Source organism: Rhinopithecus roxellana, chromosome 12, assembly GCF_007565055.1.
Source record: "Rhinopithecus roxellana isolate Shanxi Qingling chromosome 12, ASM756505v1, whole genome shotgun sequence".
NCBI classification, from domain to species: Eukaryota; Metazoa; Chordata; class Mammalia; order Primates; family Cercopithecidae; genus Rhinopithecus; species Rhinopithecus roxellana.
The window spans coordinates 114,340,029-114,365,730 of record NC_044560.1 but is presented as its reverse complement, the minus strand read 5'-3'; the positions used below and the strand labels follow the sequence as shown (position 1 = coordinate 114,365,730).

Here is a 25,702-nt window from a genome sequence, read left to right as displayed (position 1 = left end):
CCGCTTTGTCCTTCCTGTGTGGGCTGTTTGCATCCATTGTCACCTCCAGAGGTTTGGGGGTGTCACTCCAGCGGGATCTCAGCCAGGGGCTGGAAAGGCCCCTGTGTCCTCCCCATACAGCACAGCCAGAGTGTCTGCAGGGTCTGGCACCCCACTTCCTGGCTGAGGGTGAATTCCAGCTTTGGGAGGTGGACTTGGGAACCATGGGGCACCTTAGCCATGGTGAGGTGTTGATGCAGCTGCCCTGGAGACTGTAGCACTCTTAGCCCTTCGGCTTCCAGCCTCTGGCTCAGCATTTGTGCCATGCCTTCCAGTGTGGGAGAGGATGGGGCACAGAGCACATGAGGGCCCAGGAGGACCAGCTCCCTAAAGCTCAGCTGAGGGGGTGTGTTTTCCCCAGGGCCAAGAGGGTCGTCTCAGAGACCTGATGGTAGCCGTCGCCTCCCCAGCGCCTGCCGGTAGCAGCAGGGCCAGCGGCAGGTGTAGGTTCTGGGTGGGCACCAGGAAGTCAGCGCATCGTGGGGCCACGTGGACCAGGTATTCCTGGGCCTTGGTCACTTCTGCTTGTAGCCCAGCCTGGGTCACTATGAGTGATTTGTTTTTCTAAGACCACCAGAGCGGGCACAAAAGAACCAGCGAATAGGCAAGTGTAGGAGCAAAACTGCAAGTTTATTTTGGTCACCTAGCTTCAGGGGAAGAAGGTGGGTAGGGAGAGGTCTGTTGGCCCCTGACAAATGAGGCCCACAGAGTCACCCGTGCAGCTCTCAGGACGGAGTTCCAACAGTCCCGACTGCAGTGGGGAAGCTGGGAAGTCCGTGCCTGGTGTTCGTCCTTCGTCCGGAGCCGCTTTTCTGGGAGTGGGAGGGCAATAGGCGGGGCACGGGCGTGTCGGGGGGCTTTCGGCAGGTGCGACCAGGTAAATCTTGGTCTCTTCAGATTGACATCACCTGGCGCATGCCTAGTTGGTCTGCACCTTCCCGGGTCGCCGGCTGCATTTTCGCGCGCGTGGGAAAAGTTGGTGAAGAAGAACCCGGAAGTGCACCATGTTGCCTCCGTTCATCCAAACAATGAGGGCCGCAAAATGGGGTGCGGTTGGCGAGAGGCTGCAACACTAGGGCGGGCCCCTTTGTCCTTGGGCCAGGCCCCAGGACCCCACTAGGCTTCTGTCTCCTCAGCAGAGCCCCCCGGGGCTGCCCGGGCCTGTGCTTCCTGGCTTCGCAGCAATGTGATCCTGGCGGCTGCTGTTGGCTTCAGTGCCTCCTCAGTCACTCCTGCGAGGCGTCCTCTGGGGGCCAGTGTTCAAAATCAGCAGCTGCGCCCAGCGCCTGCTCCTGGGCTGCCTCCAGCTCTCCGGTTTCCTCCACGCCTGGCTCTTGGTGCCTTGTGCGGAGCGGCCCTGTGCTCCTCCGCTCGGGGGCAGCCTGGGCCTCCTGACCTGCCACCGCCGGTGTCCACTCGGCGTCCTTCGCCCCGTGGGCGCCCTCGCTGTCCAGCGCGTCCAGGATGGTGGACCCGCGTCCCGCGGTAGAGCCAGAGCCGAAGACGAGGTCGGTGCGCGAGGCGCGGTCCCACACGAGGCGGCCGCGGAAGCGGAAGAAGCGCACTCGGTGCTGGGGCACGGCCAGCACGCCGGGCCCGAGCGCCGCCAGCGGCTCGTCCCAGCAGAAGGCGCCGAAGGGCTCCTCGCGCACGCCCAGAAAGCGGTCGAAGTAGCCCACCGAGAAGTCGGCGGGGTCGAGGTGCGGGTCCCAGCGGATGCGCTGGATGACATCTGCGGCTGTGCGCAGCGGCGGCTTCTTGGCCCCGGCCTCGGCCTCGGGCTGCGCCTCGCAGTCAGGCGGCGCCGGCGTCCCAGGGTGGGGCTGGCGGCAGCGGGCGCCGAAGCGGGAGCGGCCTTCCAGGAAGAAGCGGCAGGCCGGCGGGGGCGCGGGTTCCGTGACGGGGGCTTCCTGCGGCAACTCCCGCTGTCCCCTGGCCGCTGCCATGGGTGCGGGGAACTGGCACGCCCCCGCGCAGACCAGGTCACCCTACGGAGGGAGGCTCCGCTTGGAGGCACCGAGCTTCACCCGACAGTGACGTCAGCGGCCCGCGCTCCGGCCCAGCTCAGGGGACCACGCCCCGGGCCCTCGCGAGGACTCTGGCCCCGTCCCTCCCTCGTGGAGAGCCTGACACCGCGGCTCTGGGACTTCCCGACTGCGCCCTCCCCCAGCGCCAGGAAAGCAAGCTCCGTAAAGGCTGCGGTCTCCCGGAGCTCTTGGGAGCCTGGCCCCGCCCCTTTCCCCGGTGATACATGTGAACTGCCTCTTTCTGGGTGATTTACATGTAATGCCCCGCCCCTTTCCTGGTGATTACGTGTGCCTCACCCCTTTTTAGGTGATTTACATGTAGTGCCCCGCCCCTTTCCGGGTGATTTGCGTGTGCCCCCGCCCATTTCAGGTGAATTACATGTGTGCCTCTCCCTTTCCCAAGTGATTTACATGTGTTCTCCGCTCCTTTCAGGGTAATTTACATGTAATGCCCCGCCCCTTTCCGGGTGATTTACGTGTGCCCCGCTCCTTTTAGGTTATTTACATGTGTGCCTCTCCCCTTCCCAAGTGATTTGTATGTGTACCCCGGCCCTTTTTAGGTGATTTACATGCGTGCCCTGCCCCTTTCCCGGTGATACTTTTGTGCTGCCCCTTTCCGGGTGATTTACGTGTGTGCCTCTCCCCAAGTAATTTACATGTGGTGCCCCGCCCCTGAGGGGACGTCTTTAAAGAACCTGGACCCGCCCTCAGTCCAAGCGATTTACATTTGCGGCCCCGTCCCTCAGGGAAACTTAAGAGAACCTGGCCCCTCAGTCCAAATCATTGGCACGTTTCGCCCCATCCTTCTGGGACCTTAAAGAACCAAGATGCCAGCGGACTCTTCCCCCACGGAGACCAGGCCCCGACTGCTCTAAAAGGGTTCCCAGACACTTCCCTCTGCAGCCTCTCCCAGAGTAAAGGGCGGCCCCGCCCGGTCGGAGTCCACCGGAGGCGTGGAGGGCCAGAAGGACTCCCGGGGCTACAGCAATCGGCAGCCCCGCCTCGGCGGGCTCCGCGGTGGCTGAGTCTGGCCCGGCCCCAGGACCAAGTCTGGCCAGCGGTGGCGCTCAGTATTTGATGAACCGGACTGCAGGAGCGGCCGCCTCTGCAAGCGGCACCGCCTGGCCTCGCCCCCGGGCTCTCTTAAAGGAGCCGCACCCCACCCCAGGGCAATCATGCGACCCGGACCAGATCTCCCGGTGACACCTCCGGCTCTCAGAGGCGCCAGGACCCTATCATTCATCCCTTCCCACGTGCAAAGTGAAAAGTCAGAGCCCGGGCACACACCTTGGACGTTTATGTATACAGAAGTGGGGTGCCGGGCGGGAAGGGCGCGGGGAATGGGGGAACCTAGAGGCCGATAACGTCGTCCAGCTCGAGGTCCGCGCTGGGGCGGCAGCGGGCCTTGGGGGGCTGCGTCCCGGGGCGGGGTTCCGCGTCGGGCTTGGCGGCAGCTGCCTCCGGGCGCGCCGCGTCCATGACGCCCAGCACCGCGTCCAGCATGGAGGGCCCCAGATCCAGGTGGAAGGACAGAAGCGGGTCGGCAGGCGAGGGCGCTGCGGGTTGCGGGACGGCGGGCGGCGGTGGGGAGCGGGGAGCCCCCACGGGGGGCGCCCGGGGCTCTGGGGGCGGCCCGCCGCCGTGGCGGCTCAGGAACGAGGTGTCCCCGAAGGCGTCGCCGCCGCGCCCCACGTGCAGCGTGTGCCGGAAGTCGCCGAGCGGCGCGGAGATGGACAGGGCGCCGCGATCCGGCCGCTTCTTGGGCTGCGCGGGGCCCAGCTGCTTCAGCACGGGCATCTGCGAGGGGCACGGGAGGGTCAGCGAGGCCCCAGCCCGGGGCTCGCCGCCGCGAGACTGCTCAAAGGACGATGGGGGACGGCTCCCGTATTTTTGTCGTTGCTTTGAGACGGAGTCTCGCTCTGTCCCCCAGGCTGGAGTGCAGTGGCGCCATCCCGGCTCACTGCAACCCCCCCGCCTCCCGGGTTCAGGCGATTCTTCCTCCTCAGCCTCCCGAGTAGCTGAGATTACAGGCACCCGCCACCACACCCAGCCAATGTTTGTATTTTTGTAGAGACGGGTTTCACAATATTGGCCAGGCTGGTCTTGAACTCCTGACCTCAGGTGAGCAGCCCACCTCGGCCTCCCAAAGTGCTGGGATTACAGGCGTGAGTCACCGCGCCCGGCCTCCCGAGTCACAGATGGGGTAAGATGAGACTCGAGGAGGTCCCATGGACACAGCTGCTGAACTCACATTCGGATCGAGGCTTTCCTAACCTGACTCCAGAATGCCCATGACCACTACGTTATGCCGATCCTCCTAAGAGCGAATGCTTGAGCCTTCCTAGAGGCCAAATAACAAATATTTCACAAACCCTTCAGAGTGCTTCTCAGACTTGTCTGATAGAAAACTCCAGCTTGTTGGGCCAGGTGCGGTGGCTCACGCCTGTAATCCCAGCTTGGGAGGCCGAGGCAGGCGGATCCCTTGAGGCCAGGAGCTCGAGACCAGCCTGAGCAACATGGCGAAACCCCATCTCTATAAAAAATGCAAAAATTAGCGAGGCACGGTGGCGCACGCGTGTAATCCCAGCTAAAGTAGGAGAATCGCTTGAACCCTGGAGGCGGAGGTTGCAGGGAGCCGAGACTGTGTCACTGCACTGGCCACTGCACTCCAGCCTGGGCAATAGGAGTGAAACCCTGTGTCAATGAAAAGAAAGAGAAAACTCCAGCTTGTCAAAGATGGAAATTCCCAGGCTCCTTTTCTGAAGACAGGGCTAACTTTGTCCATTAAACAAAGCAGATCCTGCCTAGAGCCCACCAGGCACACGAGGAAGAGGCCCAGGCGGACTTTGCCTAGGGTGCATTTTATGATTTGAATTACAGTCCTTGGTATCTGTGGGTTCCGCATCAACAGATTCAATTAACTGCTGATCAAAAATACTGGGGAAAAATACAGTTACAAAAAAACGAGTACAAGTTTCAAACAATATAATACTTATTTGCAAAGCATTTACATTGTATTATGCATTATAAGTAATCTAGAGATGATTTAAAGTGTAGGAAAGGATATACATAGATTATATGCAAATACTAGGGCATTTATATAAGAGACTTAAATATCTTCAGAGTTTGGTATCCATGAGGGTCCCAGAACCAGTCCCATCACTGCTACCAAGGTGCAACTGTACCTGATCTTGAAAGACTACAACCTAACATTATGATGTCTTATGTTTTCTAAAATAATAATAATACAAATTCCCTAGCCAGGCACGGTGGCTCACACCTGTAATCTGAGCACTTTGGGAGGCTGAAGCAGGTGGATCACCTGAGGTCAGGACTTTGAGACCAGCCTGACCAACATGGTGAAACCCCATCTCTACTAAAAAAAAAAACATACAAAATTAACTGGTTGTGGTGGTGCATGCCTGTAATCCCAGCTACTTGAGAGGCTGAGGCAGGAGAATCACTTGAACTTGGGAGGCGGAGGTTGCAGTGAGCCGAGATTGTGCCACTGCACTCCAGCCTGGGTGACAGAGTATGACTGTCTCAAAAAAAAAAAAAAAAAAAAAAAAAAAAAAATTCCCCTATGTTAAAAGATGGGAAGAATTGCATATATTTGAAGCTGCACCAAATTCATTTTTTTTGGAGACAGAGTCTTGTTCTGTTGCCCAGGCTGGGGTTCAAGCGATTCTCCTGCCTCAGCCTCCCAAGTAGCTGGAATTACAGGCATGCGCTGCCATGCCTGGCAAATTTTTGTATTTTTAGTAGAGACGGGGTTTCACTATGTTGGCCAGGCTGGTCTCAAACTCATGACTTCAGGTGATCTGCCTGCCTTGGCGTCCCAAAGTGTTGGGATTACAGGCATGAGCCACCACGCATGGCCTAAATTCAATGAGAAATAGAAATGCAGCCACAGACTCTGCCCATATCCTGGTCATTGCGTGTTTTGTGTGGAACTTCTGGGAGGCACTCTGATGACCTTGTACTTTTGTTTTAACAGTCATTGTTATCGCAACAATAAAAACCTATTTCAGTTGAAGCCCTACCCTTTGCCCGCTGTATGAATTGGAATAAATTACTTTATTTCCCTGTCTATTTTTCTATCTGTAAGATAAATAAAATAACACTACCTTCCTTTCAGGATACATAGAAAAGTCTGATCAGAGAAAACTATATTTGTAATAGTGCTAACCTATTGCTAGTGCTAGCGTTGGGGGGAAAATAGTTCCCTAACAATAACTGTGGAACAAAAATTAGGTTGGATAGAACACTGATGTTGTTTTCATAGTAACAGGCACCCTGGGAAGTATTGGTGATAATGTGGATGAAAATGAAAGCCAAAGGGATTTAAAATAATTGTAGATGGCTAGATTTGGAAGACTGGCCTCTGCCACACCCACACCCACACACACACTTCACATTGATTTCCATGGGGAAACCAGTTTTGATTTACTACCTCTGCAGCATTTATCAAATTCCTCTGACCTCAACCTAGATGAATAAATATATTTTTATCGTTACCTAGCACACAATCTCCACTCCCTCCTTACCCATAATGGAAACAAACATTTTGAGAAACAAGATTTGTCTTGTTTTGAGACAGGGTCTCACTCTGTCACCCAGCTGGAGTGCGTGGTGAGATCTCGGCTTAGTGCAACCTCCGCCTCCCGAACTCAAGCAATCCTCCCACCTCAGCCTCCTGAGTAGCTGGGACTACAGTTTCACCACCATGTAGTGTTATTTTTGTATTTTTTTTTGTAGAGTTTCGCCATGTTGCCCCTACTGGTCTCAAACTCCTGAGCTCAAGCAATCTGCCTGCCTTGGCCTCCCAAAGTGCTAAGATTACAGGTGTGTGCCACCAAGCCTGGCCAATACTTGTCTTACAACGCGGTAGATACTCTGGTTTATTTATTTATTCCTTCCTTCCTCTCTCTCTTTCTCTCTCCTTTCTTTCTTCCCTTCTTTCTTTTCCTCTTTCTGTTTTTTTCTTTCTTCTGTCTTTTTATTTCTCTCTCTCTCTCTCTCTCTCTCTCTCTCTTTCTTTCTTTCTTCTCTCTCTCTCTTTCTTTCTTAGTCTTGCTATGTCACACAGGCCAGAGTGCAATGGCATGATCTCGGCTCACTGCAACCTCCGCCTCTCAGGTTCAAGTGACTCTGCTGCCTCAGCCTCCCGAGTAGCTGAGATTACAGGTGCACACCACCGCACCTGGCTAATTTTTGTATTTTTAGTAGAGATGGGGTTTCCCCATGTTGGCCAGGCTGGTTTCAAACTCCTGACCTCATGATCCGCCCGCCTTGGCCTCCCAAAGTGCTGGGATTGTAAGCGTGAGCCACCGCGCCCGGCCCCTACTCTGGTATTTTCTATTGTAATCTATTTTGTTTTTAAATGTTGAACTCAGCTCATTAATGTATCTTCTGGATCCACAGTTAAAAAATCCTCTCCAGCTGTGAACACAGCCTGTGATCTCAGCACTTCCTCTGCAGTGAGTCAGAGGTGAAAAAGTGGAATTCCGAAAGCCCAATACACAGGTTTGAATCTGGCTGTGCTGATTGCTGTGTGGCTTTGAGCAACTTACTTGACCTTTCTGACCTCATTTCCTTATCTTGAAAATGGCATGATATGAAGATAATACTTCCCAGTCCTTTTGCAAGAATTGGTGGGATGATATACCCATGTAAGTCCTGGCACAGCACCCAGCACACAGGGAATGTTCAATTAGCACGTGCTCAATGGAGTCGCACTTTGGATCATTCTCCCAGTGTTCCAGAGAAGGAAATGGGTGATCAGAGAGAGGACGTGACGGCCCAAGATCACAAAGGCAGCTCTGGGGAACTCCAGTGTCCAGAGCTGGCTCCCTCCACTCTCTGCTACCTCTTGACTCCTGGACAGCTCTCAGCTCCTGCCTCTGCTCAAACCCAGCTCCCAGCATGCATCTCGCATCCCCCTTCCATTGCCCTATCAGTGGTCACCATTTTCCAGCCCCTGGCAACACACATAAAGTCTTGGTTTCTGACAGCAAACACACCTGGGCTCAAATTTTGCCATTTCCTTCTTGCGGGATCCCAAACTGGCTTCCTCAACCTAAAGCTCAGTTTACTCCTCGAAAAACAGGGGTTGGAACTCCTGTTTGTGGCTGGGTGCCGTGGCTCACATCTATAATCCCAGCTCTTTGGGAGGCCGAGACAGGAGAATTGCTTGAGCCCAGAAGTTTGAGACCAGCATGGGCAACAAAGTGAGATGACCTCTCTACAAAAATAAAAATAAAACATTAGCCAGGTGCTGTGTCATGCACCTGCAGTTCTAGCTACTTGGGGGGCTGAAAAGGGAAGATCCCTTGAGCCCAGGAGTCTGAAGCTGCAGTGAGCTATGATCGTCCCACCACACTTCAGCCTGGGCAACAGAATAAGACCCTGTCTCAAGAAGAAAAGAAACCAAAAGAAGAGAGAGGGAGAGAGGGAAGGAAAGGAAGGAAAGGAAAGGAGGGAGGGGAGGGAGGGAAAAAAGGAAGGAAGGAAAGAGAGAAAGAAAGAAGAAAGAAAAGAAAAAAGAAAAGAAAGACTACATTCAGGGGGCCGAAATTTTATTTCCCAAGTGCTTATCCTGCCTGAGTGCCTCCCCAAGAATGAACTAATTTATTTAATCTTCAGGACAACCCCATTTTACAGATGCATGATGGCTGAGACACAGAGAGGTCAGGTAACTTTCCCTGGGTCACACAGTAGCAAACGCTGGGCGCCAGATTCGGAATCCAGATGAACTCCAGCGCACAGGAGAGGAGGGACAGGCCACCCCATGGGAAAAAAAAAAAATAATAATGTTCTGATTTGTTATGAAGGCCAGGGATTTCCTCTGACACCCTGGATTGTCTTTTTTCCTTTCCAGTCCAGACCAGAACAACGAGTTGGAAGTCGTTTTCGAATGCCCCCTCTGCGCCCTAGCTCTGAGACCCTGGGGAAGTCACTTCACTTCTGCCAGCCTGGGTGTCCTCTTAGATAGAAGCCTCCGACCTCCCTCTGGTTGAGTCGTGTTTAAAGCAATGAGGTCATGCTTGGAAAAAGTCCCTCACGCTGCCAGGGCTCGGGACAGAGGGGCTGTTGTTTGCGACCAACGTGGAACAGGCAGAAAGCGGGGCGCGACCGTGCAGCCCCTGGAGACCCGGGCCTCGCGTTCTCCCCCGGCCTCCACCCACCCCTCTCTTTCCTGCTGGGGCAGGGCTACGGCTCCAGCTGCAGGGTGGTGGGCACAGCTGGTTCACCTCTGTCCTCTCTCAGTCCCGGGCCCGCCAGGACGGAAAAAACAACCCGCTCTAGATCCGGCCCGACTGGTTCTCAGACCCGTGGGAGCTGCGGGGAGGCGGGTGGGGCGGGGGTGGGGTCTGGGGACCCCAGATGGGGAGAGACCCCCGGCCCGGTAAGGGCTTCATTGCGCGCTTCCTGCAGCCACGTGGCTGCGGCCGGGAATTCAGCCGCCGCCGTCTCCTGGGCTTTCTGCTCCTCTTCCCTCCCGACCAGGACCCAGGACCCCTGTCCCCCACCGCGCCTTACCTCGCGGTCCTCCCAGAGCGGGGCAGGCGCGCGCTCACCACTGCGGCTCTAGCCTGGACCCCCGGTTCCCTGGCTCCGAGTCCGCCTCCACCTCCCTAATCCTCGGCCCGCGCCTTCTTCCTTCTTCCTCCGGGCGGGATCTCACCTGGTACAGAAAGTGTCATGAGGAACCCGGAGGGGGTTTCAGGAGCCAGGCATCCGGGTCCGCAGAGCCACCTCCTTCTTCGCCCTGAGGTCCCAGGCGTCCTAGCTCTTAGCTTTCTTAATCCCACCCCAGACCCGAAAGTCACCCCCTTCTTCCTCAGACGCAAAAGCCAAGGGCCCCAGCCCCTCCTCCCTCAGACCCAGGAGTCCAGACCCCAGTGCCTCCTCCCTCAGACCCAGGAGTCCAGACCCCAGCCCCTCCTCCCTCTGACTCAGGAGTCCAGACCCCAGCCCCTCCTCCCTCTGACTCAGGAGTCCAGACCCCAGCCCCTCCTCCCTCAGACCCAGGAATCCAGACCCCAGCGCCTCCTCCCTCAGACCCAGGAGTCCAGGCACCCAGCCCCTCCTCCCTCAGACCCGGGAGTCCAGACCCCAGCCCCTCCTCCCTCTGACTCAGGAGTCCAGGCTCCCAGCCCCTCCTCCCTCACGCCTAGGAGTCCAGACCCCAGCCCTGGCAAGCCCTGGCATAAGGCCCCTTTACCTGCACCGGGAGCTGAAGTGTCAGCCCCTCTCGAGGGCCATGGTAGGAGCCCAGGCAGAAGAGGAATCACCGCCCAGTCCCCAGGCAGAGAGGGTTTTGGCACAGGCCCCTCCCAGCCTTTCTCATCCCCCAAAAGTTTGCCTGTAGGATTTAAAGGACTAGAAAGCAGTGGTGGAAAAGCTGAGGCCCCTCTGGGCGGAGTGTGGGGGCGGGAGGAGGCCAGGACTGAGTGTGCAGGGGGAATGGGCAGAGGGGGTGGGGCTGGACAGGGCGCGCCCCCAGCCTGGCCCCTCCCCTGCCCAGCTTGGAATTTCCTGAAACTGGGGAAGTCTGGCTGTTTAGAAGAGTAATTTCTTCCAGATTGCAGCTGTATGGATAGAGAGAGAGAGAGAGAGAGAGAAAGAGAGAGAGAGAGAGAGAGAGAAGGTCAGACAGTGAGAGCAGCAGGAGGATGAAGAGCATGGAGGGTGTCTGAGGGGCAACTCTGGCCTTGCGGCCGCATCCCCTCGATGAACTTCCCTGCCTGAAGCCACTCATAGAAAGGTCATATCTCATTCTAAGCACCCGTGTCTACTGATGACAAGAGAGTGAGGTTTGGGTGTCAGGACAATTCCTTCAGGGCAGTGTGGGCAGGGAGAGAGCAGAGGGGGAGAGCAGAGTCCCAAGGCAGGATGCAGCTCAGTGGGAAGAAGGTGGAAGCCCAGGTGGGAGTCTAGGTCAGTGGGAGGGAGGTGGAAGCCCAGGTGGGAGTCTAGGTCAGTGGGAGGGAAGTGGAGGTCCAGGTGGGAGGCTGGGTCAGTGGAAGGGAGGTGGAGGCCCAGGTGGGAGGCTGGGTCAGTGAGGGGGGAGGTGGAGGCCCAGGTGGGATGCTGGGTCATTGGGAGGGAGGTGGAGCTCCAGGTGGGAGGCTGGGTCAGTGTCAGCGGGAGAGGTAGAGGGAAGCCCAGGTAGGAGGAAGCTCATTGAGAGAGAGGGGAGACCCAGATGGGGGGCTGGGTCAGTGGGAGGGAGGTGGAGGCCCAGGTGGGAGGCTGGGTCAGGGTCAGTGGGGGAGATAGAGGGAAGCCTAGGTAGGAGGCAGCTTGGTGAGAGAAAGGGGAGGCCCCCAGGTGGGAGGCTAGGTCAGTGGTTTTATCCCTAGCTGGGGATGGGGTTGCAGCGCTGGAGAGAAGATAGTCAATTTGCGATAACGAGGAAGCAGCCTTGAGCTGGGTCTTGAAGGATGAGTGCGAGTTGATGGAACTCAGGAGAGGAGGATGGATATCGAGTTGATGGAACTCAGGAGAGGAGGATGGATATCGGAGCAGAGTGGGGAAGCTGGGTGGGGCAGAAGTTTCTCAGATGCCAGGTGGAGTTTAATTTGCCTGGAGAAGCCAGCCTGAAAGCCACTGGGAGCCTCACTTTGCCCTGCAGGCATGGAGGAACCCAAAGGAATGGGAGGGAAAGATCCAGGTGTTAGAAAGTTCCCTCAGGGGTCCCTGCAGGGGATGGAGTAAATCAGGTCAGGACTCAGCACCCACAGAAAAATGTAAGGAGGGAGTGGGCAGTGGTCACCAGAAACTCAATAATCAAAAAGAGAGAGAGATGTATATGTATATGTTACAGACTTTTTTTTTTTTTTTTTTTTGAGACGGAGTCTTGCTCTGTCGCCTGGGCTGGAGTGCAGTGGCCGGATCTCAGCTCACTGCAAGCTCCGCCTCCCGGGTTTACGCCATTCTCCTGCCTCAGCCTCCCGAGTAGCTGGGACTACAGGCGCCCGCCACCTCGCCCGGCTAGTTATTTGTATTTTTAGTAGAGACGGGGTTTCACCGTGTTAGCCAGGATGGTCTCGATCTCCTGACCTCGTGATCCGCCCGTCTCAGCCTCCCAAAGTGCTGGGATTACAGGCTTGAGCCACCGCGCCCGGCTTACAGACTTTTATTAAGTATTTTCTATTGATGTAAAATTAACCATCTTTGTTTGTTTTTTTTTTTTTTTTTTTTTGGACGGAGTTTTGTTCTTGTTGCCCGGGCTGGAGTGCAGTGGTGTGATCTCGGCTCACCACAACCGCCGCCTCCCAGGTTCAAGCGATTCTCCTGCCTCAGCCTCTCAAGTAGCTGGGATTACAGGCGCGTGCCACGACACCCAGCTAATTTTGTATTTTTAGTAGAGGCAGGGTTTCTCCATGTTGGTCAGGCTGGTCTCAAACTCCTGACCTCAGGTGAGCCGCCTGCCTCGGTTTCCAGAGTGCTGGGATTACTGGTGTGAGCCCCTGCACCCAGCCAAAATTAACCATCTTAGGGTGTACAGTTCAGTGACATTTAGTACATTCCCAATGGAACGTACCTAACTGGTACACTGGTAATTGTGTACCCATCCGTTTTATCAAGTTCCCAAACATTTTCATCGCCCCAAAAGAAAGCCCGATTTAAGTGGTCACTCCCCATGCCCCACTCTCTGCAGCCCCTGGAAACCACTCTCCTGTTTTCTGATTCTATGGATTACCTCTTCTGGACACTCGCATAAATGGAATCACACATCGTACAGCTTTACCTATCTGACTTCCATCACATAAGCAGGTTCATCCATGTGTAGCATGTGCCAGTGGTTCATTACATGTATTATGTACTTAAGATATATATAAAGGCTGGGTGCAGTGGCTCATGCCTGTAATCCCAGCACTTTGGGAGGCCACCAAGGCGTGTGAATCACTTGAGGTCAGGAGCTTGAGACCACCTGGCCAACATGGAGAAACGCTGACTCTACTAAAAAAATGCAAAAATTAGCTGGGCGCAGTGGTGTGTGCCTGTAGTCTCAGCTACTTGGGAGGCTGAGGCAGGACACTCGCTTGAACGCAGGAGGCGGAGGTTGCAGTGAGCCCAGATTGAGCCACTGCACTCCAGCCTGGGCAACAGAGCAAGACTCGCTCTCAGAAAAAAAAAAAAAAAAAAAAAAAAAGAAAGAAAGAAAGAGAAAGAAAGAAGAGAAAGAAAGAAATGTATATAAGAGATCTATTTGTCACATGTGTAATCCCAGCACCAGCACTTTGGGAGGCTGAGATGGGCGGATCATGAGGTCAGGAGTTCAAGACCAGCCTGGCCAACATGGTGAAACCCCGTCTCTACTAAAAATACAAAAATTAGCTGGGCATGGTAGTGGGTGCCTGTAATCCCAGCTACTTGGGAGGCTGAGGCAGGAGAATCGCTCGAACCCGGGAGGTGGAGGTTGCAGTGAGCTGAGATCGTGCCATTGCACTCCAGCCTGGGCAATAGAGCGAGACTCAGTATCGAAAAGAAAGAAAGAAAGAGAGAGAGAGAGAGAGAGAGAAAGAAGGAAGGAAGGAAGGAAGGAAGGAAGGAAGGAAGGAAGGAAGGAAAGAAGAAAAGAAAGAAAGAAGAAAGAAAGAAAGAAAGAAAGAAAGAAAGAAAGAAAAAAAGAAAGAAAGAAAGAAAGAAAGAAAGAAAGAAAGAAAGAAAGAAAGAAAGAAAGAAAGAAAGAAAGAAAGAAAGAAAGAAAGGGAAGGAGGGAAGGAGGGAAAGAAGGAAGGAAGGGAGGGAGGGGATCTATTTCACACAATTAAATTGTGCAAGCCTGGAATCCACAGGGTAGGAGAGAAACTAAGGCGGGAGTTAGCGCTGCCATCTGGTGGCAGAATTTCTTCTTCCTCTGGGAAACCTCCGTTTGGCACAACGCCTTTCAGTGGGTTGGATGAAGCCCACCCCTATTACTAAGGGCAGTCTTCACTGAGGGCCCATGGACTGCAGATGTTAACGGCGTCTCCGGAATGCCTCCGCAGCGACACCCAGACTGGAGTCTGATGGAATAACCGGAGATTAGAGCCCAGTCAAGTGGACACAGAAAACTAACTTTCGGCCGGGCGCGGTGGCTCACGCCTGTAATCCCAGCACTTTGGGAGGCCGAGGCGGGTGGATCACGAGGTCAGGAGATCGAGACCATCCTGGCTAACACGGTGAAACCCCGTCTCCACTAAATATAAAAAAAATTAGCCGGGCGTGGTGTCGGCGCCTGTAGTCCCAGCTACTCGGGAGGCTGAGGCAGGAGAATGGCGTGAACCCGGGAGGCGGAGCTTGCAGTGAGCCGAGATCGCGCCACTGCACTCCAGCCCGGGCGACAGAGCGAGACTCCGTCTCAAAAAACAAAAATAACAACAACAATAACAAAACTAACCATCACGCCAGGATAATCTCCCTGACGTAAGATCCACAACCTTAACAACCTTAACTGCATCTGCAGACATACTCGCGGGTCCCAGGGATTTGTGCGTGGACACCTTGCATGTAGGGCAGGGTGGGGGTGGGTGGGGCTATTCTGCCTACCGCAGTGCCCCTCAGAGCTCAGGTCCTGGGAGGGGGGCGGGGCCAAAGCAGGGCCAGCTTCATGAGTTGCCCAGCGACCCATGCTCGGAGGGCCCTACACTTCTCTTTTTTTGTTTGTTTTTGAGACGAAGCCTTACTCTGTTGCTCAGGCTGGAGTGCCAATGGCGAGATCTCGGCTCACTGCAACCTCCGCCTCCCAGGTTCCAGCAATTCTCCTGCCTCAGCCTCTCCAGTAGCTGGGACTACAGGTGCCTGCCACCACGCCCAGCTACTTTTTGTATTTTTAGTAGAGGCGGGGTTTCACCACATTGGCTAGGCTGGTCTTGAACTCCTGACTTCAGGTGATCCGCCTGCCTTGGTCTCCCAAAGTGCTGGAATTACAGGCGTGAGCCACCGCGCCTGGCCTTTTTGTTTGTTTTTGAGAGGGAGTCTCTATCTGTCACTCAGGCTGGAGTGCCAATGGCGAGATCTTGGCTCACTGCAACCTCCGCCTCCCGGGTTCAAGCGATTCTTCTGCCTCAGCCTCCTGAGTTGCTGGGATTATAGGCGCCTGCCACCACGCCTGGCTAATTTTTGTGTTTTTAGTAGAGACAGGGTTTCACCATTTGGCCAGGCTGGTCTCGAACTGCTAACCTCAGGTGATTGGCCCAGCTTGGCCTCCCAAAGTGCTGGGATTACAGGAAGGAGCCACCGTGACAAGCCACCACACTTCTTTTTAATGCTCAGCGTTCACCAATTTGAAATTCCTTATGTTTTGAAGAAGGGACCCCGTGTTCTCATTTGCAATAGACCCCACCAATTATGTGACTGGTTCTGGATGGAATAGTGGGAAGGGCAGAGGCCTGGGAGGAAGCAGCTGAGAACAGCAACGATGGAGAGATAAAAGGGAAAGGAACTCTGGATGATATCCTGGCAGCAGCCTGGTAAAGCAAAGAGGGAGAAGAGAGAGGTGTGTTCCAGAAGCCTGGAGTGGGAGATGCATCGTCCCTTTCTTGTGGTTTCAAAAGCAGGCCAAGCATGATTAAAAAAAAAAAAAAAAAAAAAAAAAGAGGGAGGGAGAGAGGTCCACTGGACTCAGTAAGAATCCAGAGTTCACTCGGGGCCTGGGTGAGAGCAGACCCAAGTGGGGTGGGCAGGGAGAGGTCAGTTTGCAGTGGAGAAGGCCAGAGAGAGAGAGGAGGCCAGAAAGGGCAGAGGGGTCAGCAGATAACCCAGGGTGTCCTCTATGAAGGGAAAGAGAGAGAGATAAAGTATCTGGAAGAACATGAAACGTCAAAGAAAGGTTTTAGGTTTTTTGGTTCATCTGGATACATTCCCAACATTTTTATTTTTTTTAGACAGAGTCTCGCTCTGTCGCCAGGCTGGAGTGCAGTGGAGCAATCTCAGCTCACTGCAACCTCTGCCTCCCTAATTCAAGCAATTCTCCTGCCTCAGCCTCCCGAGTAGTTGGGACTACAGGTGTGTGCCACCATGCCCAGCTAACTTTGTGTAGAGATGGGGTTTTGCCATGTTACCCAGGCTGGTCTTGAACTCCTGGACTCAAGCAATCCACCCGCCTCAGCTTCCCAAAGTCCTGGGATTACAGACCTGAGCCATGTGCCCAGCTGGTTCCTGAGACTGCACCATGATTCCTTAGCTGATTTCAGTGACTACATACTGCCAGTGCCCCTACATAATTATATGCCAGTTCCTAGAATCTTTTTGTAATTATTCAGACTTTTATAGCGATCTAATCATCACTACCTGGCAATTTGTTTTCTTAAGTCTAGTGCTATTGAGGGATTTCTAACATTTCCCTTTTCAATGTTTCAGCCCCCTTCTGAGTAGCAGGGACGTGGATGGAACTTTGATCCTATCTTATCCTTAAAGAGCTTACAGGATATTCAGAGGAGAGGAGAGAAGTTGACATGGCACCATCTAGTGGAATGACACAGTCAGCACAGAGCGCAGTGGGAGCATAGAGGAAGAGTGCCAGGCCCATCATGTCCAGCTGTGCTGGTTGTGCACTGCACAACTCTGGGGTCATCATATCACAAACTGTGAGTGGAAGAGCCTTGTGAGACTTCCAGGACAGGTTTTTAGGGGTCACTAGATGCTGGTCTAGATCAGGATGGAGGAATCCTGACTCCTAGAAAGGGGTGGGCAGGGAATTGCTGAGGATGTTTGAAGTCTAATGGGATGAGCCTTCCCTGTGGTGTGAGGCAGCTCAGCTTTCTAGAGGAAGTTTGGGAAGAAGAGCCCTTGTGAAGGGGTGTTCTACTTGGAGTCATTCGTGTTACCTTCCAGCTCACTCAGGGTACTCATGACCACTTCCCTTTCCCTGGCCCTCAGTCTGCACCCACCACACTGTTCCCCCTGCTGACCTTTGCACCCTCCAGACCACTGCTGCACTTTCTCATTTATCCAAATCACTTTCACCTTCTAGCAGGCTGTGATTGTGCTTGTTACGCCCAAGGGTTACTGTCTCCTTCTGCAAGAATATAAGCTCCACAGCTGGGCATGGTGGGTCAGGCCTGTCATCCCAGCACTTTGGGAGGCCGAGGTGGGCAGATCACGAGGTCAGGAGATCGAGACCATCCGGGCTAACACAGTGAAACCCTGTCTCTACTAAAAATACAAAAAATTAGCCGAGCGTGGTGGTGATGCACACCTGTAGTCCCAGCTACTTGGGAGGCTGAGGCAGGAGAATCTCTTGAATCCAGGAGGCGGAGGTTGCAGTGAGCCGAGATTGTGCCACTGCACTAGAGCCTGGGTGACACAGCGAGACTTTGCCTCAAAATGAATAAATAAATAAATAAATAAGCTCCTCACCTGACTTCAAACTATACTACAAGGCTACAATAACCAAAACAGCATGGTACTCGTACAAAACAGAGATATAGACCAATGGAATAGAACAGAGCCCTCAGAAATAACATCTACAACCATCTGATCTTTGACAAACCTGACAAAAACAAGAAATGGGGAAAGGATTCCCTATTTAATAAATGGTGCTGGGAAAACTGGCTAGCCATAAGTAGAAAGCTGAAACAGGATCCCTTCCTTACACCTTATACAAAAATTAATTCAAGATGGATTAAAGACTTAAATGTTAGACCTAAAACATAAAAACCCTAGAAGAAAACCTAGGCAATACCATTCAGGACATAGGCATGGGCAAGGACTTCATGCCTAAAACACCAAAAGCAATGGCAACAAAAGCCAAAATTGACAAATGGGATCTAATTAAACTAAAGAGTTTCTGCACAGCAAAAGAAACTACCATTAGAGTGAACAGGCAACCTACAGAATGGGAGAAAATTTTTGCACTCTACTCATCTGACAAAGGGCTAATACTCAGAACCTACAAAGAACTCAAACCAATTTACAAGAAAAAAACAAACAACCCCATCAAAAAGTGGGCAAAGGATATGAACAGACACTTCTCAAAAGAAGACATTTATGCAGCCAAGAGACACATGAAAAAATGCTCATCATCACTAGCCATCAGAGAAATGCAAATCAAAACCACAATGAGATACCATCTCACACCAGTTAGAATGGCAATCATTAGAAAGTCAGGAAACAAAGGTGCTGGAGAGAATGTGGAGAAATAGGAACACTTTTACACTGTTGGTGAGAATGTAAACTAGCTCAACCATTGTGGAAGACGACAGTCTGGCGATTCCTCAAGGATCTAGAACTAGAAATATCATTTGACCCAGCCATCCCATTACTGGGCATATGCCCAAAGGATTATAAATCATGCTGCTATAAAGACACACACACACTTATGTTTATTGTGGCACTATTCACAATAGCAAGGACTTGGAACCAACCCAAATGTCCATCAATGACAGACTGGATTAAGAAAATGTGGCACATACACACCATGGAATACTATGCAGCCATAAAAAAGGATGAGTTCGTGTCCTTTGTAGGGACGTGGATGCAGCTGGAAACCATCACTCTCAGCAAACTATCGCAAGAACAGAAAACCAAACACCGCATGTTCTCACTCATAGGTGGGAATTGAACAATGAGAATACTTGGACACAGGGCGGGGAACATCACACACCGGGACCTGTCGTGGGGTGGGGGTAGAGGGGAGGGGGGAAGGATAGCATTAGGAGATATACCTAATGTAAATGATGAGTTAATGGGTGCAGCACACCAACGTGGCACATGTATACATATGTAACAAACTTGCACGTTGTGCACATGACCCTAGAACTTAAAGTATAATAAAAAAGAAAAAAAATAAGCTCATCAATGGCAAGGATGTTTGTTTTGTATATTGATGGACCGCTAGAGCCGCGAACAGTGTCTGGCACACAGGAGAGGACCAACAAATACGGAATGAGAAAAACCAATGCTCCACGGAAAATAAATGAACCAAGCAGGGAGTTTCTCAACTGTGACCACAAGAGGGCGCTCAAGATACGTGTGAAACTCTCGCAGCCCCGAGGTGGGTGGTCTCTCAGCTCCTCAGCCTGGAGGACCAGGGGCAGGTGTGATATGGACCACACCCTTTCTGCTTTTTGAGCCTCTATTTCCCCATGTGTAGCGTGGAGATGGAAATGCCTGAAATATGTTCCCGTGAGAAGCAAAAAGCCAACAACGCATGCACTTGAATGTCTTCCAAGGGGTTATTGCATAGGTCGAAATCCATCTAATTGTGTATATTGAGAGGGTTTTTTTACTAGAACAATATATCTAAATAAAGCTGCTAAAATGTAAATAAAATAAAAAATAAAACTTGCGCCCAACAACAGAGCCATTAAGCTAGCACAAGAAATCTGAAGGAGAGCAATCCAGACCCCAATAAATCCACAAATATATATATAGTGTGTGTATAAATATATATGCATATGTATATAAATATACACATATATGTACATATATACACATATATACATATATACACATATATACATACACACACACATATATATGTGTGTATATATGAAGGGGTGGCCTGCCCCTCCACACTTGTGGGTGTTTCTCGTTAGGTGGAAACGAAAGACTTGAGAAAAGGAATAAAACACAGAGACAAAGTGTAGAGAAAGAAAAGCGGGGCCCAGGGGACCGGCGCTCAGCTTACAGAGGACCCACGCCAGCACCGGCCTCTGAGTTCCCTTAGTATTTATTGAGAATTATCTTTACCATCAAAAAGGATAAGGGAGTGGCTGGACAATAGGATCATTGTAGGGAGGAAATCAGCAGTAAGACATATGAACAAAAATCCCTGTGACATGAATAAGTTTAAAGGAAAATGCTGTGCCTTGAGATGTATATGCGACATCTCCATAAACCTTTTAGCAGTATTGCTCCAGCAAGTCCCACCTTATTCCTAAAGGTGGTTTCTCCTCACTCAGTAAGCAAGGCACACAATGGGTATTACCCGGAGATGTTCCATTGCCCAGGGAGGGGCAGGAGACAAATGTTTTTCTCTTTCTTGAGATTAACGAGAATGGTGATGACCTTTAACCATAGGCAGCCTTTAGGCACTTGTTTAACAAAGCACATTCTGCACCGCCCAAAATCCTTTTAACCTTAAATCACCACAGCACATGTCTCTTGCAAGGACAAAGTTGAAGGTAAGGTCACAGATTAACAGCATCTCAAATACAGAACTAAATGGAGTCTTTTATGTCTACTTCCTTCTATATAGACACAGTAACAGGCTGATCTCTCTTTCTTTTCCCCACATATATATATTTTTTGAGACAGAGTTTTGCTCTTGTTGTCCAGGCTGGAGTGCGATGGCCCGAACTCGGCTAACCTCAACTTCTGCCTCCCGGGTTCAAGCAATTCTCCTACCTCAGCCTCCCAAGTAGCTGGGATTACAGGCATGTGCCATCACGCTTGGCTCATAGAAATACTAATTACATGAAGTGACCAGTGAGCACAGTAATCCTGTGAAATTATTAAAACATAAAACTAAATGGAAGCTCTGGTTGAAAAGTGCAATACATTCCTAGCAGGATGGGAGACATATTCACCAAAATCAATCATGTGTATGTATACTAACAAAAAATAATTTAAAAGTGAAGTGAGGAGAGGAATTTTATTTACAAAACCTCCAAAGTAATAACATGAGTGGGAAGAAACTTAGTAAAATAAATAAAGGATGTGTATACTAAAAATTACAAAAAATGCTGTGGAGAAGTTAAAATCTAAATAGATGGAGAGGCCGGGCGCGGTGGCTCACGCCTGTAATCTCAGCATTTTGGGAGGCCAAGGCAGGCAGGTCACCTGAGGTCAGGAGTTTGAGACCAGCCTGACCTACATGGGGAAACTGGTTTCCACTAAGAAACAAACAAAGAAAAAGGAAACAAAAATTAGCCAAATGTGATGGGGGCACCTGTAGTCCCAGCTACTCGGGAGGCCGAGGCAGGAGAATCGCTTGAACCTGGGAGTCGCAGGTTGCAGTGAGCCGAGATCGTGCCACTGCACTCCAGCCTGGGTGACAGAGCCAGACTCCATCTCAAAATGAATCAATACATACATCCATATAAAAATGGAGAAACAGTTCATACATTCACAATAGCATCCAAAATAATAAATATAAGACATAAAAATTAACAAAAAGTGTCATCTTGCAACAGTAACACAATAAGAATAAACCTCACTGACCACATCCTTCCTCATTCTTAGAAAGGGAATCATGGTCACAGTGGTTGACCTGTGGCCGTGTAATTCTGTCCAAATATCCCTGAATGGTAAATGTGAAAACAGTAGAATGAATTCCATTGAAAATAAGAAAACAAGAAGAAATAAAGTCAGAACTCAAAAGTGTTTTTTAAGGGTTATTGGGATGGAATTTTGTTTGTTGTTTTGAGATGCAGACTTGCTCTGTCACCCAGGCTGGAGTGCAATGGTGCGATCTCAGCTCACTGAGATCTCCTCCTCCCGGGGAGAAGCCATTCTCCTGCCTCAGCCTCCTGAGTAGCTGAGATTATAGGCGCCTGCCCCTATGCCCGGATAATTTTTGTATTTTTAGTAGAGACGGGATTTCACCTTATTGGCCAGGCTGGTCTCGAACTCCAACCCCTCAGGTGATCAGCCCGCCTTGGCCTCCCAAAGTGCTGGGATCACAGGAATGAGTCACCGTGCCCAGCCACCACACTTCTTTTAATGCTCAGCTGCCACCAATTTGAAATCCTTACGTTTTGAAGAAGGGACTCCGTGTTCTCATTTGCAATAGACCCCACCAATTATGTGGCTGGTTCTGGATGGAACAGCGGGAAGGGCAGAGGCCTGGGAGAAAGCAGCCAAGAAAAGCAACGATGGAGAGATAAAAGGGAAATGAACTCTGGATGATATCCTGGCAGCAGCCTGGGAAAGCAAAGAGGGAGAAGAGAGAAGTGCGTCCCAGAAGCCTGGAGAGGAAGATGCACCGTGCCTTCCTTGTGGTCTCAAAAGCAGGCCAAGTATGATTTTTTTTTTTTTTTTTTAAAGGCCAGGCGCGGTGGCTCAAGTCTGTAATTTCAGCACTTTGGGAGGCTGAGATGGGTGGATCATGAGGTCAGGAGTTCAATACCACCCTGGCCAACATGGTGAAACCCCATCTCTACTAAAAATACAATAATTAGCTGGGCGTGGTGGCGCAAGTCTGTAATCCCAGCTACTCGGGAGGCTGAGGCAGGAGAATCGCTTAAACCCGGGAGGCAGAGCTTGTAGTGAGCCGAGATTGCACCACTGCACTCCAGCTTGGGCGACAGAGGGAGACTCCGTCTCAAAAAAAAAAAAAAAAAAAAATGCTCCTCGATGGCAAGGATGTTAGTTTTGTATATTGACGGACCGCTAGGGCCTCAAACAGTGTCTGGCACACAGGAGAGGGCCAACAATTACTGAATGAGAAAAATGAATATCGGATGGTAAAGAAATGAACTAAGCAGGGAGTTTCTCCACTGCGACCACAAGAGGGCGCCCGAGATACGCGTCAAACTCTCGCACCCCCAAGGTGGGTGGTCTCTGCTCCTCAGCCTGGAGGACCAGGGACAGGTGTGACCTGGACCACACCCTTTCTCCTTGTGAGCCTCTATTTCCCCATGTGTAGCGTGGAGATGGAAATGCCTGAAATACGTTCCCGTGAGACGCAAAAAGCCAACAACGCATGCACGTGAATGTCTTCTAAGGGGTTATTGCCTAAGTCGAAATCCATCTAATTGTGTACATTAAGTGAGAGGGTTTTTTTTTTTTTTTAAGTAGAACAATAATAGCTAAATAAAGCTGCTAAAAAGTAAACAAAATAAAAATAAAACTTGCAATGAACAACAACAGAGTCATTAGGCTAGAGCAAGAAATCTGAAGGATGGCAATCCAGATCCCAATAAATGCACGAAGTTAGATTTTTTTTTTTTTTTGAGACAGAGTTTCGCTCTTGTTGCCCAGGCTGACTTGCAATGGTGCAATCTCGGCTCACTGCAACTGCTGCCTCCCGGGTTTAAGCAATTCTCCTACCTCAGCCTTCCGAGTAGCTGGGATTACAGGCATGTGCCACCATGCCCGGCTAATAGAAATATTGATTACATGAAGCGACCAGTGAGCACAGTGCTATCCTGTGAATTTAGTAAAACATAAAACTAAATGGAAGCTCTGGAGTTGAAAAGTACAACACATTCCTAGCAGGATGGGAGACATTCACCAAAATCAATCATGTGTCTGTATACTAACGAACAATAATTTAAAAATGAAACGAGGAGAGCGATTTCATTTATAAAGCCTCCAAAATAATAAAATGAATGGGAAGAAATTTTATTAAAAAGTATTAAATTGAGTATGTGTCAACCTTATAACTAAAAAAAAAAAAATATTTATACCTGAGGAAAAAAAATAAAATGAAATAAAAGTGCCCACTTGAAGGAGTTGAGTATTGGCTTAGAAAGAACAGGTGGCCAGGTGCGGTGGCTCACACCTGCCATCCCAGCACTTTGGGAGGCTGAGGCGGGCGCATAAATAAAATATTTAAAAATCTTTTATTAAAAAGAAATGAAAGACGTGGATGCTAAAACTTACAAAAGATGCTGAGGAGAAGTTAAAGATCTAAATAAATGGAGAGACCGAGTGTGGTGGCTCACCCCTGTAATCTCAGCACTTTGGGAGGCCAAGGCAGGTGGATTACCTGAGGTCAGGAGTTTGAGACTAGCTTGGTAAACACGGGGAAACCTGATGTGTACTAAAACAAACAAATAAACCAACAAAAACTTAGCTCCAGCCTGGGCAATAGAGCCAGACTCTGTCACGAAATTAATAACCAAATAAATACATACATACATAAATGGAGAAACAGTTTATACATTCACAATAGCATCCGAAATAATAAATGTAAGAAATAAAATGAACCAAAAGTGTTGCAAAGCAGTAACACAATATGAATAAACCTCACTGACCACATCCTTCCTCATTCTTAGAAAGGGAATCATGGTCATAGTGGTTGACCTGTGGCCGTGTAATTTCTGTCCAAATATCCCCGAATGGTAAATGTGAAAACAGTAGAATGAATTCCATTGAAAATAAGAAAACAAGAAGAAATAAAGTCAGAACTCAAAAGTATTTTTGAAGGGTTATTGAGATGGATTTTTTTTTTTTTTTTTTAGACGGAGACTCGTTCTGTTGCCCAGGCTGGAGTACAATGGTGCGATCTTGGCTCACTGCAACCTCCGCCTCCTGGGTTGAAGCCGTTCTGCTGCTTCAGCCTTCTGAGTAGCTGGTATTATAGGCACGCACCATCATGCCTGGCTAATTTTTGTATTTTTAGTAGAGACGGGGTTTCACCACATTGGCCAGGCTGGTCTCGAACTCCTAACCTCAGGTGATCCACCCACCTCGGCCTCCCAAAATGCTGGCATTACAGGCATAAGCCACCGCGCCCGGCCTATTTGTTATTATTTGATAATATTTGTAGTATCACATACCCAATTTACGAAGATAAGTGCACTTAACGTAAGATCTATCTTCTCAGCAAATGTGTGAGGCTACAAGGGCAGCATTGTTCCCTGCACACAGTAAAGCCGCACAGGAGACTCTAGGGTTTCCTCCTCTCGCATGACTGAAACTCAGGAGGGAAAAATGAGGAGATATCAGTCATAGGAAAGAGATCTTGGTACCTTGCCTGTTCTTTTTTTTCTTTGTGTTTTTTTTTGAGACGGAGTCTCGCTCTGTCGCCCAGGCTGGAGTGCAGTGGCCGGATCTCAGCTCACTGCAAGCTTCGCCTCCCGGGTTTACACCATTCTCCTGCCTCAGCCTCCCAAGTAGCTGGGACTACAGGCGCCCGCCACCTCGCCTGGCTAGATTTTTGTATTTTTTTTAGTAGAGACGGGGTTTCACTGTGTTAGCCAGGATGGTCTCGATCTCCTGACCTCGTGATCTGCCCGTCTCGGCCTCCCAAAGTGCTAGGATTACAGGCTTGAGCCACCGCGCCCGGCCTCTTTGTGTTTTTTTTGAGACAGAGTCTCGCTCTGTCGCCCAGGCTGGAGTGCAGTGGTGCGATCTCGGCTCACTGCAAGCTCCACCTCCCGGGTTCACGCCATTCTCCTGTCTCAACCTCCTGAGTAGCTGGGACTACAGGAGCCCGCCACCTCGCCTGGCTAATTTTTTGTATTTTTAGCTGAGACGGGGTTTCACTGTATAAGCCAGGATGGTCTCGATCTCTTGACCTCATGATCTGCCCGCCTCGGCCTCCCAAAGTGCTGGGATGACAGACGTGAGCCACTGCCCCGGGCCGCCTGTTCTTTCTAAGCCAATACCCTCAGCTCCTTCAAGGGGGCACTTTTATTTCATTTTATTTTTTTCCCCTCAGGTATAAATAATTTTTTTTTTCAGTTATAAGGCTGACACATACTCAATTTAAAAATTCAAATAAAAACACCTCAAAAAATGAAGAGCCATTTAAACTCCCTTGACCTAATATTAATTGCTACAAACATCTTGATTAATATTTTCCTACAACTGTCTCCTTCCATAAACGTGTGTAAATATGCATACATAATTTAACTTACACGTGGCCTCTATATACATGTTTTTTTCCTGTTTTGTTCACTCAACAAAATCCTTGGCATCTTCCATGTCAATAAAAGTTAAGCAGCACCATCTTTTTTTTTTTTTTT

The 25,702-nt window shown here is 50.7% G+C and overlaps 2 protein-coding genes across 2 annotated transcripts; both read right to left on the bottom strand.

Annotated features, from left to right (window-relative positions):
• Positions 1–62: 62 nt before the first annotated feature.
• On the bottom strand, positions 63–2,296 carry LENG9 (leukocyte receptor cluster member 9). The gene is given in 4 exon segments (XM_010379786.2): positions 63–408; positions 410–597; positions 1,084–1,301; positions 1,304–2,296. Coding segments are annotated over 4 exon segments (1,434 nt in total). The 5' UTR covers positions 1,986–2,296.
• Positions 2,297–3,341: 1,045 nt separating this feature from the next.
• CDC42EP5 (CDC42 effector protein 5) lies at positions 3,342–10,526 on the bottom strand. Its single transcript, XM_010379787.2, has 3 exons — positions 10,294–10,526; positions 9,609–9,753; positions 3,342–3,863 (listed from the first exon to the last, which is right to left on the bottom strand). Exon 3 carries the CDS (start codon positions 3,861–3,863, stop codon positions 3,417–3,419), a length of 447 nt encoding a protein of 148 aa, XP_010378089.2. The 5' UTR covers positions 9,609–9,753; positions 10,294–10,526; the 3' UTR covers positions 3,342–3,416.
• Positions 10,527–25,702: the final 15,176 nt, after the last annotated feature.

Excerpts from the sequence above, each read along its gene's own strand:
- CDC42EP5 (XM_010379787.2), bottom strand. The coding sequence starts at position 3,863 with ATGCCCGTGCTGAAGCAGCTGGGCCCCGCGCAGCCCAAGAAGCGGCCG.